This window comes from Varanus komodoensis, unplaced genomic scaffold, assembly GCF_004798865.1.
Source record: "Varanus komodoensis strain SLA01 unplaced genomic scaffold, ASM479886v1 scaffold8, whole genome shotgun sequence".
NCBI lineage: Eukaryota > Metazoa > Chordata > Lepidosauria > Squamata > Varanidae > Varanus > Varanus komodoensis.
Genome location: NW_025336481.1, coordinates 3218268 through 3232307, shown reverse-complemented (window position 1 = coordinate 3232307; position 14040 = coordinate 3218268). Strand labels below are relative to the sequence as shown.

At 53.1% G+C, this 14040-nt stretch overlaps 2 protein-coding genes across 4 annotated transcripts in view; one reads left to right on the top strand and one right to left on the bottom strand.

Moving 5' to 3' along the window:
• Window positions 1-565: 565 nt before the first annotated feature.
• On the bottom strand, window positions 566-11760 carry ZGPAT (zinc finger CCCH-type and G-patch domain containing). 3 transcript variants are annotated; one of them, XM_044455691.1, is made up of 9 exons: window positions 11631-11760; window positions 10125-10192; window positions 9362-9385; window positions 8161-8905; window positions 6785-6918; window positions 6323-6478; window positions 4742-4873; window positions 3671-4085; window positions 566-1867 (listed from the first exon to the last, which is right to left on the bottom strand). In XM_044455691.1, the coding sequence occupies exons 4-9, from the start codon at window positions 8745-8747 to the stop codon at window positions 1729-1731; spliced, it is 1563 nt and encodes a 520-aa protein (XP_044311626.1). In that variant the 5' UTR covers window positions 8748-8905; window positions 9362-9385; window positions 10125-10192; window positions 11631-11760; the 3' UTR covers window positions 566-1728. The 3 variants fall into 3 exon arrangements, with proteins under 3 accessions (XP_044311626.1, XP_044311625.1, XP_044311627.1); XM_044455690.1 differs by lacking the exon at window positions 9362-9385; XM_044455692.1 differs by lacking the exon at window positions 9362-9385 and having other exon boundaries at window positions 10125-10189.
• Window positions 11761-12149: 389 nt separating this feature from the next.
• The window catches only part of ARFRP1 (ADP ribosylation factor related protein 1), a 40932-nt gene continuing 39041 nt past the window's right edge, over window positions 12150-14040 (top strand). The window contains exon 1 of the mRNA XM_044455273.1: window positions 12150-12176. The gene's annotated coding sequence lies outside the window, so the exon portion shown is untranslated. The remainder of the gene's footprint in view (window positions 12177-14040) is intronic.

Sequence of the window (14040 nt, the reverse complement as noted above, 5' to 3'; positions counted from 1 at the left end):
TGTTCAGCCCTGAGAAGTGAAGACTGAGGGGGGACATGATTTCCTTCTATGAGTACCTCAAAGGCTGTCACAAGAAGGAAGGACAAGATCCCTTCTTGTTGGTGCCAGAGTGTAGGACATGGAATAATCAATTCATGTTGCGACAACCCAGATTCAGGCTGGACATCAGGCAAAGCTTCCTCACGGTCAGAGAAATGCGACAGTGGGACCAGCTGCCCAGTGAGGTGGGGGGCTCTCCCACACTGGAGACATTCAGAAAGAAACTGGACAGCCCTCTGAGTGGGATGGTGTAACCTAATGTCCTGCAACAGCAGGGGCTTGGACTTGACGGCCTTCATGGCCCCTTCCAACTCTACTATTCTATCATTCTATGATGAACTCCCAATATCCCCCAACCACCCAAGTTCATCAAAGAGCTCCAGGAGTTGTAAGACTTATTTCTATCTAAACATGCATTGACTGGTGCCCTTATAGATCTCACACTCCAAGCTGTCCTTTTTCAGCTTCTAGTAAAGTCTGAAAAAAGTCCTTAAACACTCCCAAAGATGAAAAGAATAAGAAGCCATACAGCAAACTGTTGTTCTTTCATTTCAAACTTAAAATTACAATCGGAAAGGAAGTGTGCACAGGAAGTTCTACGGATGCCTACGCTTGCCCCGCAACACAGAACCCGCTGCCTTTCTCCCCCGGGGCACCAGCAGCCGTCCTGCAGGCTTCGCGTTCTTCCCGTGAGCAAACGGCTTCTCTGATAGAATCTCGGCTTGGGGCTTCGGGTACAAGCAGCTACTTTACTGGATATGTTTCTACCCAGCTTCGGTTCCAGCAGCAGCAGCCCTGCATCTCAACGTGGGGCTCACAGGAACACTGAAAAGCTCAGCACCTGCTGCCTTGTTTGGTGGAAAGCCATCGTCTCTGAGGCTTCCACAGACGTGCACACGTTCCTGCCTCAGGGGCATTTCAGGGCGCTAGTCCAGCACGTGTCTGGAGTACACGTGACCAGCATCTGACTCCGCTTAGGAAGACTGGCTCTTGTGGGGTCCCACCTTCAGGCTTTCCAGAATGCGGTGGAAGAGTCATTTCTGGGTCCAGTGATACGCAGGCCAAAAACCAACAGAGAGTCAAGGCACATGGCCAGCAGGCCCTTTCAGAACCTCTGACCTGCCTTCTGGGGTGGTTGCTGAACTCCCGAGCCTGGAGGTCACGGTGGAGCAAAGAGGTACGGTGCCTTACAGTGATCCTGAAAACGGGCACGGCACAAGGGGACAATCTTATGCACAAGCACCTAGCAGGCCTTCCGGCAGGGCCAACAGGACTGGGAGATACTAGAGAACCCAGGCTGCTAGTAAGGTTTCTTTCACTTCTGCTGCGGTGTCTCTACCTTTCGGCAGCTTAAGGCAGGATCATCTGCCACCCAGATTCTTTGAAGGAATTCTGGAAGCAGGAGGAGCCGAGGGGGGAGTGGGAGACGCGTGCCAGCGATCTGCATGCCCGAGAGAGCTTTCCTGCCGCTGCCTCTGTGGCTGGCCACAGCCCTTCTCCGGTTGCTCCATGTACAGGTGTTAACGCGTCCAGCGGAAGCAGCGCGACAGTCCGCATCTCCTGGTCCGCCATTTCATGCCCAGCGGCCTGGTGGCGCAGCCGGTGCAGAAGTCGTCAGCCAAACGGGTTCCAGCGCGGCGGCGACCGCTGCTCAGCTGAGCCGGTGTTCAGGCCGGATGAGGAGGGAGGCTAGAACTCTGTCATTTTCTTGTGAGTGTCTGCTTTCTTCTGCTCTCGCTGGAGACTGGCTTCTTGGGCCTGCAGCTCGCCCAGCTTCTTGCGGGCCCCGGCCAGCTTCTCTTCCAGCTGGGCTGTGGCGATGGTGTGCCTGAAAGCCAAATTTGGGGAGAATTAGGGGGACAGGGTCCCTGGTGAATCAGTGGGCTCACCCTCCCCCGCACCTCCCACGTCAATCCAATCAAAATTACCCTAACCGAGTGGTTCCTGCTGCCCCTCCTGATTGTCTAGAGGTCTCCCGGCTATTGTCTGCGCCTCCTGACCATTCTCAAGGGTGGAGATGCCTCTCTGAAGGCTCAGCTCGGGGCAATGAGTGCTTTAAGCCAAGACAGGCTGCTGTTTTTGGGATGTGGCTCCATTCCCTGCCCATGGCGGGACCGCAGCCCTCTGAGAGCTTCTCCAAAACTGAATTTGGCCTTTGTCTCTCTAATGGAGACACCAGGACCTTTGGCTCAGAAAAAAGGGTCAGTAGCGGAAGACACGACAGAGGTATGAACAGCAGGCACGGCATGGCAGAAGTAGACAGGGAGAGCCCCCCACCCACAAACGCTGGACCCTAATGGGGTCAACCCATGAAGCTGGCCGAGGTAAGAGAGGACCTCTTCGCATGGTGCAGACTTCAGCAGAATTCACATCCGCACGTGGCGACAGTCCCCAGTTTGGGCAGCCGTAAAGGGGATGGTACGGATTCATGGAAGAGGAGGCTACCATGGGCTACTAGCCCTGCGGGCTGTGTGCTGCCTCCAGTGCCAAGACCACACCAGCTGCTGGGGAACATGGGTGGGAGGGGGCAGCTGCCTTGCTTCGGGGCTTCCCACAGGGAGCCGGTCGGCCACCGTGGGAGCAGGAAGCTGGCCTGGCTGGACCTGGGTCTGATCCAGCAGGGCTTCACCTCTGACCGTGCCTTTCCTCCAGAGGGGCGCTCACTGGGGAACTGGGGTAAGTGCCCCGCTTCAGTTCAGGTTTGTCCCTGAGGACTCTCCTGGCCTTCCCTCCATGCCAGCAGCAGCCAGGGCTCCCGGCTGAGCCTTCCCTCCGGGATGCAGACGCATCGGGAGGACAGGACGGCCAAGCTCTCCCAGTACAAGCGGGCTGCCTCTGCTGCTGTGGCCAGAATGGGCCCTCACTCCCACGCTGCCAGCCGGCGCTCGCATCCCACGCGCCACGGCACGCCGCCCTTCTTGGGAGGAGCGGGTGCCTCTGCTGCCTGCAGAACCGGCCGACCCAGCCGGTTACTCTGCCCCCCGGGCGCCCCAAGGAGGGGGAAACGGGCCACGTCTCTTGCCCTCTCCCATGGGCTCCGCAGAGAGGAGGGGAATCTGCCACGGCGCCCTGCCGACGTTTGCGGCGTCCCGCTGGGGACCCGGATTCTGGATCAGGCGACAGCATGGAATTCAGCATGGAATTCATATATGCCCTCCCGCCCCTTGAGATCAGCAACGGATGCCCTTCTCCGGGAGCCCTCCGTGAAGGATATTAGGAGGGTGAGTACCCGGAGGAGGGCCTTCTCTGTGGTGGCGCCCCATCTATGGAATGCGCTCCCCAGAGAGGTCCACCTGGCGCCGTCGTTATTTGTTTTTCGGCGCCAGGCTAAGACCTTTTTATTTAAAACTTAAATAATGTTTTTAAAAAAAATTAAAACATTCAATAATGTTAAATTATTGAATAATTAATTTTAAAAAATTTAGCCAAGAATGCACTGGGGGTTTTTAAATGTTTTTTTTGTTATATTATCATTATTTATGTATTTATGTATTCTTTGTGAGCTGCCCCGAGGCTTTGTTGCGATGGGGGCGGCATAGAAATGTTTTAAATAAATAAATAAATTTAGCACAGGCAGAAGCAGAGGCAGTGGCGAGCTGCCCCCCTGCCCCAAATGAGGCGCCCGGCTTACCGCCCGGCGTTGCGGGCCAGGGCCTCCTGGATGCCCCGGATGTCCTTCTGGGCGCGCTCGATCCCCTCCATCGTCTGGAAGAGGCGCACGCTCAGGGCCTTCTTGGTGCTCTTGCTGGCGTGGTAGATCTCCTTGCCGCTCCTCTCCAAGGGCGCCTGCCCTCCGTCCGCCTCGCTGGGCCTCTTGCCCTGAAGCTTCTCGTTCAGGAAGTCGAAGACATTCCGGGACTTGGGGCCCTGCTGGGAGAGCCGGGCGGCCCTGGTCCCCTTGGCCCGCTGCTTCCGGGGCTTGGTCGGGCCGAGCGTCCCCTCCCTCTTTTTCCGGAGGGTCTCCGCACACTGGTCCAAGGATTTCCCTTTCGGCAACACGACGGCCAACACCGGCTCCACCCGGCCCTCCGAATTCTTTCCCAAGCCTGAAACCGGGAGAGAACCGTGGCTGAATGAGGGCCACGCTGGAGGAGACTCCTCCCGGACGGAAGATCCGCAAACGACGGCCACCCTTTAGTGTGCCATCCGTGCCCCACAACCACCGGGAAGAGGGAAAGGAACATGGTCTTCCCGATGCTGCACCTGCTCAAGGCCAAGACCACCCGGTGGGGGAGACCTCCTGCCCTGCCCTCCCCCCCAACACCGAGCGGGAATGAAAACGATGGGTTGAGAAGGGACTGGAAGGCACCTGGGAAGTGGAGAGCAGTCTCACCACTCCGAGGGGAGAAGGCCCGGGCTTCCGAACACGGAGGCAGGCAGCTCTCTCCCCAGCGCCTCCTCCCTCATCAGGTCGAGAGATGTGCCCCCAGTGGCCAGGGCAGGTGGGCCTGTAAGGTGCCCTCCCAGCCTGGCCCAAATTAGATGCCGTTTGAGCAAAGGGGAAAGTGGGGTGTTGGGCAAGTTTAGGCGGGAGCTTGTCCCTACTCTGAGTCCACGTGTTTTACTTCCGGGGCCTAGAGGCCGCCTTGTCTTCCGGTGACAGAAAAGGCATGGGTTTATTAAGGCCCAGGCACACTTTCGAATGACAGACCTCCCCCCTTGACTCAGGATCCCCACCGTCTGTGCGAAAGTGCACGCTTACCTTTCCCGAGCTCGTACCCCATCCGAGCGAGGAGCTTGGAGCCGATGCCACGCGTGTGCACCTCCCAGCTGCCGAAGGAGGAACTGCAGGCAGAGGACCCTTCCCCGTTCTCCGGGGTGCCCCAGTCGATGACTGAAACAATACGAGGGAAGTTGGAGGGAGCCAGCCGGACAGAGAGTCGGAGGCAGGGCGGAAGGGGGAGCCCGTGGCTGCGACTAAAAGCTCACTGCAGAGGGATCAGGGCAGAGAACGAAGACCTGCCCACCACCTGTTCCTTCTTCCTCCACCGGACCCACCAGCTCCCCTGCTGCTCCAGTCCGAGGAGCGGCTGGGGCTGGGGGCGGGTAAAATGCAGACTGGGATGCACAGTAAATCCACAAGGACCTCTGCCTACCCACAACAACAACAGCTCAAAGGCTTTCCTCCTCTGCCTCCCACTCCCAAATGAGCCTGCTGGCAAAACCACTTGCGGGAAAACTGAGAGTGGCTTTTCGGGTGGAAGGTCGTGTGAATGCTGCCCACAAATTCCTGGGCAGACCGTGTACTCAAGAAGCCTTGTTCTTTACTTTGGAGTTCATTTCTCCTGCACTGCACTTTCGCACCTGGTTCTGGACAGCCTACTCAGGGTCCACGGAAAACACAAAACAAATCTTTCAAGCCCAAGGCCCGCCCACTTCCAGGCATGTCCAGGCCAACCTCCTAAATTCAGGATCTGTAATGCAGGATGCGACCACAGCATCCCTGGCAGATGAGCCTCCCAAACTCTTCCAGCGAAGGACAGCCTGACACCTCCCAAGGAATTTGTTTCATCAGTTCTTGCCAGCAAAGACATTATAATACGAAGTTCTGGGTCAAATAGGCAAGGCTTTAAAAAGCAAGCCGGCTAATTCTGTACAAATAGAGCTCATGTGTTTGCACGGAATAGGCCAACAGTGTCACATGTCTACTCAGAAGTAAAGGCCTTTATTATCTCAGCCACGCACCTGCATTGCTGACTGTTACAATTCTGATGTTTGAATTTACAGTCCCAGCAAAACACCAAACCTTAAACATTCTTTTTTGCTTTACTGAGACATCAGCGTAAGGCCTACATAATTAAAACATTTGTAGCAAGATTTTCTTCCCCTTGCAGACAATTCCTTAGAGTATGTAAGCTGACTTTGGGGCACAGCTATTTTAAAAGTCCTTTAAATCTATAGGGCTGGTACAGGTTTTCTAGGTGCTTTCCATAAATCCTCAAACTTCTTTGACGTGAGTTACTGTGGCAGAGGAACCAAATTCCTAGGATTGCATTTGTTCTCAGATCGGTTTGTTTTTTCGTTCTCACTGTGGGCGAACAGCCTGCACTCTGGGCAGGGGGAGGGGGCTGTTTAGCTAAATGAGCTGTTGAGCAGGTGAAAATATCACACATATTTCCATCCCTTCATCATTGCCATGGCTACAGACTCAGGGATGCGGGGGCTACTCCTTTTCTCCAAAGCTGGAAGGATGCAGTTCTGCGAAGCAAAAGCAGCAGGTTCAGAGAAAAAAAGGAAACTCCCCGAGATGCGTGGGAGGGGTTGAAACGGCCTCTTCTTTTACCTTGAGCATATGCATCATCATCCACGTTACCGTCTTCCGACTCTGAGGAGGAGCTCTCCTCTCCACGCAGGGGAGGCATAATGCCATCTCCTTCCACAACCGCCTCCTTCAGGAGCAGCGAGTCAAATTTCACCGTGTAGTAACCACTGTCAATGTCTGAGAAAGCAAGAGAAGCGCTTCCGCTGTAATTCAGTGCATGCAAGGAGCCACCTTCTCCATGTCACGCGGTGATATGGAGCGCTGTTTATCCATGGAACATTTTCCACTGCGTAGGTACGCAGGTTGTGAGCGGAGCCGGCTGGAGCCAGGGGTCAGACTAGATGGCCCGGGAGACCCCTTCTGACTCGCTCTCTTTCTATGTTTACGAGTAAAACCAAACGGAGGCCAAGTGCAAACGCAAGAGCCCCCCGCTTCTCCCCCTTACAGAGCAAAGCCAAAAGCGAACATGAAAAGAAGCCTCACCCGTGATCTTAGCAGCATACCAGATCCCGTCCTGGTGTCTTGCGAGGCAGGCCGAGCCCACAGCCAGGCAGCCGAGGTCCGGCTCTTCGAAGGGACGCAGCTCCTCCACAGAGACTACTTGCCCGTGAGAAAATCTGCCGGGGGAGCAACACAGTGAGAGCCACTCACAGACACCTTGCCTCCGAATCACCAGGGGGCAGCAGGCCCTTGTTTGCACGCTCTGCCTTCCATCGTGCTTTTTGTCCTCTCTGCCTTATAATTCAAGGCCCAACATTCCAGGGATGCAGAAGTGCCTCCTCTCGGGCTCTTCCTGATTTGCCTTTTTCACGGCTTTGAAAGATGCTGACCGGACCAACCTAACACCAAGCAAATGCACAAGGGCCCGTTGAAGGCGCTGGGTCGGACCCCGGGGTAAGGCGCCTGCTTGATGTGGGGCTGGACTGCCTGCCCAGATGAACTCAGCAGGACCACTACGGCCCAGCCCCCCCTCCTGGCCCTGTCCAGCCACACCTGCCCTTTTTCCATGCTCTGTTCACTGGGTGGAATGACAGGGGAAGTGAGAAACAGGGCCAAGCTCAGGATTGCTAAGGGCCGAATCTGGCCCACCAGTCCCCTGGTCCTGGTCTCCCCCTGGTGAAACAATGAGGAGAGGAGAGGAGAGGAGAGGAGAGGAGAGGAGAGGAGAGGAGAGGAGAGGAGAGGGGGACACAGATGCCACCCCGGCCCCCATCATGTCCATGCCCAACCATCTTGCATGAGTCACAACAGGAGAGAATTCCCAGCTGCGGGGAGGCTTTTAAGCTGAACACGCTTAGAATCGCCTTTCAGATCTTCGTGCTCCAGGCAGTGGGGCAGCCCATGGCACCGGCTTCCGTTTCCATGCTTGCTTTGCTCTAAAGCACCCTAGACTCATTTCGCCATCTTTTATAACAAATTATTCTGAATTTGTTAAGGCAGAGTGTGGTCCCTCTAACAGGAGAGTGGTTGCACAGTTTGTGATATTATAAATGGCCAGCTGGTGCAATCAAAGCTGGAATAACACCATCTCACCTGCTCTTCCTACACTCACGCCACTGCCACTGCAAGGGTAAAAGGTGGCAGCTGATACGACACAGCAAAGCGGTTCCCTGGGCCGCCAGCAGCCTCTCTGCAAGTGCTCCCAAGCCATTCTGCACCGAACGGCCTGCTGCAGAGCTCCGCGAAGGGAGCCCTGAGAAGTCAGCTGACCTGCCCGACAGGAAGGCGGGGAGAACGCAAGACGGTCACCGGTCGGTGGTGGGTTGGGAGGAGTGCACCCTTCCTTACTCAGGCTCCTGAGACTTTCGGGAACCCCATCCCAGCCGCCTCCCAATGCTAGAGCAATTGAGGATAATTACCGGCAATTTTCTTTAAAACGACACTTGTCATCCAGGAAAAAGGGACACGGCTTCAAGGACTTGTGGGTGGGGTAGAGGTACAGCACTCTAACCCCTGGGCTTCCGTCTTCCAAACACTCACTCCCCACCACCATGGCATTATGGTACTCAAGAGTCCCCCAAGAACTGTAGTACGGGGCCTTCACTTTCATCCCACTGGCTTCCTCTTCCTCAAGTTCTTCCGCTCCGCCTCCCTCCGCGCCGCCAGTGCTCGAGGGCGCCTCTGAATCCCCTGTTTCAGCAACGGCTTCCTTAAAAGCTGCATACTCATCCTCGATGCTCAGTTTGCCAGACTGGGGACCATCTTGCTGCAGAGCAGAGGATGGAGACGTGGAGAGTGTCTCGGGGCCCAGCGTTGAACAGAGTCTGCTCTTTTTCACTGACGCAAGGCTGGACTCGGTCAGCTCGATCAGCTGCTGCAGGTCTGCCCGCAGCTGGGTCAGGTCAGTCTGTTGTGAAGGGTCCAGCCCAGCACCCAAAGCCAGTTCCACTTGCTGCAGCTGCGCAGTGTAGGACTGAATGGCTTCTTCCAAGCTCTGCTCATCCATTGCTGCAGAACCAAGTCCCACTGCCAGCCCCTCTCTTCAGAATTCAGTCCATTTTCAGCTCAGCAGCTGGCCAGGAAAAGGATGGCAGGGTGCTCCTCAAAAGCCAATCACCCCCCCTCCTCTTTTAGCACACTTCGCTATGGCAGTGATGAGCTAAGCTGCAAAGAAACATCACAATAAGGAAATGAGACTGAAAACATCCAAAACTCAGTGCATGCTAGCATAATTAGTGAACGGAGCACAGAAGCAAGACAGCCATGATTAGTCAATCCACTAAACAGAGGAAGACCTGGGGTAAAACAGGCCCAAGTTATTATCGCCTCCTTCCCAAGCAGCACAACAATAATTCATCAGCGCTAGGGCAGGAAGGCCAGCAACAATTTTGCATTAAGACCCTACGTTCTTTCTTCTGCCATAGGATTGCACCCTAAGTAGCCCAACATGCAGAAATTCATCAGTGAAGCCCTTCTTGATGACCCGTGGCATTTGCCTTGATTCAAAGGTTGTTTATAGTCTGTTCCCCTATGCAGGCAACTCTGGGTTAACCGAATAACCACAAGTATTTAAGTCTTCTACAAACCACACAGCCTCACAGAGTAAGCCTAAAGCTTTACCTTTGATGCAGCTGATTCTTAATTCTAAAAAAAAAAAAAAAAAACCCTTTCAAACAAAAATTATCTCTTCATCTTTTTAGTACAGAAGTATCAGCATAGCACCACTAAATACAAAAGCTTATTTAGTGAAAGATCTCAGACACAGGAACCATTGAAACATATGTAAACAAGGCTTTACAAACCATGTAAGTAAAGCAAATGTTAGAAAAATGCACTTTTTATCTTATTATTTTGGGTGCATAAGCCCCACCCAATCCCCCTTTGCAGGGGAAGAGTTGCTGCATTGTACTATTTAGCTGTTATGAACCAGCTCAGCGTATAGCTAAACGGTGGAATTTGCTGCCACAGGAAGTGGTGGTGGCCATCAATCTGGATGCCTTTAAAAAGGGAATGGACAGATTCGTGGACGAGGAGACAATCTGTGGCTACTAGCCTGGCTGGCCGTGTGCTCCCTCCTTCACCAGAGGCAGCCGGCCTGCACACGCCTCCTGCAGCGGGGCAGGAGGAGGTCTTGCCCCCATCCTGCTTGGGCAACCCGCTGGGCAGCTGCCACTGTGTGTATGGAGCACTGGACTAGGACGATCCTTTGCTCTCATCCAGCATGGCTTTTCTTATGTTCTTGATTTTCTTATGTTCTTAAGAGCAGAAGTGCTAAAGGCACAGAGTACAACTCTAAGGACAAATAAACGCATCTCAGGAACAAAGACTGGCGATCAGTCCTGCATGCAGAGCTTTATGGCATAGAAAAACCTTCAAATCTCACCTTTGTTATGAACTCACTGGGTGGTCTTTGCTTATTTGGCATCTTTCACTGGTTGCTCAGTTCCCCTTCTGCAACACAAGGAAGCATAATTGCTGGCATTAGTATCACAGGGTATCTCTTAGGATTTTCTGAGCTGCCAGAGGAAGGAATGAAAATCTCAGGCCAAGGTGCAGGGCACAGACTGAGAGGAAGGAAAAATAATCTTCATGGATGGCTTGCGTCACCTTTGCATCCCCTAAGCCTGCGGTCCCCAACCTTTTTGGCACCAGGGACTGGTTTCGTGGAAGGCAGTTTTCCACGGACTGGCTGGAGGGGATGGTTTTGGGATGATTCAAGTGCATTACATTTGTTATGCATTTTATAATTATTATTACATTGTAATGTATAATGAAATAATTACACAACACACTGCCTCAGCTCTACCTCAGATCATCAGGCTTTAGATTCTCATAAGGAGTGCGCAACCTGGATCCCTTGTATGCGGTTTACAGTAGGGTTCATGCGCCTATGAGAATCTACGGCCTGAGGTGGAGCTGATGCGGTGATGCTGGTGCTGGCGAGCGGCTGCAAATACAGACGAAGCTTCGCCCGTCCACTTGCCCCTCACCTCCTGCTGTGCAGCCCGGTTCCCTAGCATAAATACTTTGCATAAACAAATAAATGTTTGTTTGTTTTAATGTTTTAAAATGCTTTTAATAGTTCACCTGATTATAACTTTCTGAAATGAAACACACTCATTCATTCATTCATTCATTCATCCATCCAAAGAACTCTAACCGTCATTCCATGTGCATGCTGACTAGGGATGAGGGGAGTTACAGTCCAACATATCTGCAAGGCCCCAGGCTGGGTAAGACTGGCTTGTAACAATCAGTTTGGGGCTGGTGTGATGCCATGTTTAAACTGTGGGGCTGGTGTGATGGTGAAAGGGCTGGACTGGGGAAGTGGGAGATCTGCGTTCTAGTCCCTGCTCAACCATGAAGCTCACTGGGTGAAGTTGGGCCAGTCACAGGCTCTCAGCCTACACCCCAGGGTTGTTGTTGTGAGGATACACACAGATTGCAGAATTATGTATGCCTCTTTGCAAAGGGAAAAAGGTTGAAGGATAAATGCATTGTAATCGTAATAATTATTTCTAAGTATTACTGAATTCAGTTTGGAAATATCTTTTGCTCAAGTGAAGGATAGGGGACACGTGTCTCTCCAGATGTTGTAGGATCTACCACTCCCATCATCCCTCGCCATTGGCTAGGATGCCAGGGCTGACAGTACTTGCAGTCCAACATACTTGACCTATCCCCGGCTTAGGTTAAGCACTTTTTCGAGGCAGGCTCTGCTCCTCTGTTCCAACTGCCTCTTCCTCGGCACTGCCAATGGCCATCTTCTACCCCAGCCTTCCTCAGCCTAAGGCCCTCCGGATGTGTTGGTTTCCCACTCCCAGAATCCCGGCTGTACCCCCACCAGGCCCTTCCTCTTCAAAAGACTTGGCAATCCCAAGTGGCCTACCTTGCAGGGTTGTCGTAAGGATGGCTGAAATCATGTACGTGAAGTACTTTAAGCCCTTAGCCGTAAAGTACCGTATATATACTCCAGAAAGAGTAAGGGGGGAGAGTAACATGCCCAGCACCCCCCCAATCTGGCCACGCGAAGCTCCCGCTCGCCCCTCGCCACCCCCTCAGGCTCTTTCAGCCGCCACACTCCGCTTCCCGACCCCTCTCCCGCCACCGCAGGCGCCTCCCCGGGCCCAGCGCAGCCCCAGCAACCATAGAGAGCCGGGCGGCCGGCCTAGGACAGCGACCCGGAAGCCGCCATCTTGCACCACCGGCGCTTCCCCCCTCCTGCTTCCTCACTCTATGGTGTACGCCCGTCGCGGCCACGGGGGGTGCGGGTGCCTGTGCATTCTGGGGGTTGTAGTTCCAGCCTGGCAAGGCGCGACATCGCTAAGGAAGGGAGGACTGCATTTCCCGGGCTGCCCCGCGGCGCCGCCTGAGGCGGAGCGTGATGAGGAAGGCGAGCCGGGGCCGCTGAGCTCCGCTGGGCTGCGGAGAGGCGGTAAGTGTTGCGGCTCTCCCCGCGCCTGAGGCGACCCTGGGCAGGTGCGGCCCTCCCGTGGATGCTCGTCCGGCAGCGCCCTCCTTAACCCGCGGGACTTCCGCTCTGCCCCTGAGGTCGCGGGCGGAGAGAGGCGCCGGGGCTTTGCCCCCGGCGGACCTTGGCGGGCTGTGCCTGTGCAGTGGAGGGAGCCCTCTCCACACGTTCGGAGGCCCTTCTTTGACTTGGCTCAAACGTGAGATAAGCGGGAGCGTTCTGCACATGCTCAGAAGTTCTCTCATGTAGCTTGACTTGTAAGTGGCCATAAATAGGCAAGGTCCAAAGAGGACAAATCCCTGCCCCGAGTTGCTCACAATTCAAAATGATGACAAGAGGGAGATTAAGCTTGTTTGTGACATTGAAAGATACTTATGGCTCTGAGTCATGAAACTATAGTCTAAAGTTGAAGGCAGAAGAAAAAGAGGAAGACCAGCTGTGGGATGGCTCTATTCCATAAAGGAAGCCACAACCTTGATTTAATGAGAGCTGAGCAGGGCTGTCAAGGACAGGGATTTTGCAGGCATTCATTCATAGGGTCACCATAAGCCGGAGGTGACTTGATGGCACAGAACAACAATATAAATACTGGAATAATCCAGAGAATTTATAACTGCCTGCATTTTCTAATATCAAAATGAGTTTCTTATAAAAATCTAAAAATTAAATAGCAGTAGAAATAGAAATTCTATATTCTATATAGAATATTTTTTATTTTTATTTATTTATTTATTAAAACATTTTTATGCCGCCCCATTCGCCGAAGCCTCAGAGCGGCTTACAACAAATACGTTAAATAACATTTTAAAATATATACATTAAAATAAATTACAAATATACAATATAAAATAAGCCGCCCTGGCCAGAAAAATTCAATAATATTAACATTTAAAATGCTGCTTGAATAAAAAGGTCTTCGCCTGGCACCAAAAAACAAATAACAACGGCACCAGGTGGACCTCTCTGGGGAGCGCATTCCATAACTTAGGCACCACCGCTGAGAAAGCCCTCCTCCGAGTAGCCACCCTCCTGATGGTGGTGTTGTTAGTCGCGAAGTCGTGTCTGACCCATCGAGACCCCATGGACAACACTCCTCCAGGCCTTCCTGTCCTCCACCGTCCCCTGGAGTCCACCCAAGCTCATACCAACTGCTTCAGTGATTCCATCTGGCCACCTCATCCTCTGCCGTCCCCTTCTTCTTTTGCCATCAATTGTTCCCAGCATTAGGCTCTTCTCCAGGGAGTCCTTCCTTCTCATGAGGTGGCCAAAGTATTTGAGTTTCATCTTCAGGATCTGGCCTTCTAAAGAGCAGTCCGAGTTGATCTCCTCTAGGACTGACCGGTTTGATCACCTTGCGGTCCAAGGGACTCGCAGGAGTCTCCTCCAGCACCATAATTCAAAGGCCTCAATCCTTTTGCGCTCAGCCTTCCTTATGGTCCAGCTTTCACAGCCATACATTGTAACTGGGAAAACCATAGGCTTGACTATATGCACTTTTGTTGGCAGGGTGATGTCTCTGCTTTTTAGCATGCTATCTAGATTTGCCATAGCTTTCCTCCCCAGGAGCAAGCGTCTTTTAATTTCTTGGCTGCAGTCCCCATCAGTGGTGATCTTGGAGCCCAGGAAAATAAAATCTGTTACTACCTCCATTTCTTCCCCATCTATTTGCCAGGAAGTGAGAGGACCGGATGCCATGATCTTAGTTTTCTTAATGTTGAGTTTCAAGCCAACTTTTGCGCTCTCCTCCTTCACCCGCATCAAGAGGCTCTTTAGTTCCTCTTCACTTTCTGCCACTCTCATGGCAGAAAGTGAAGAGGAACTAAAGAGC

Bases quoted from the DNA above. Each gene is read 5' to 3' on its own strand.
- ZGPAT (XM_044455691.1), bottom strand. From the start codon at position 8,747: ATGGATGAGCAGAGCTTGGAAGAAGCCATTCAGTCCTACACTGCGCAG. The intron at 6,919-8,160 runs GTAATTATCCTC...CTCCCCCGGCAG, and splicing joins CGTTTTAAAGAAAATTGCCG to ATTTTCTCACGGGCAAGTAG. The intron at 4,086-4,741 runs GTAAGCGTGCAC...TCCCGGTTTCAG, and splicing joins GGGGTACGAGCTCGGGAAAG to GCTTGGGAAAGAATTCGGAG.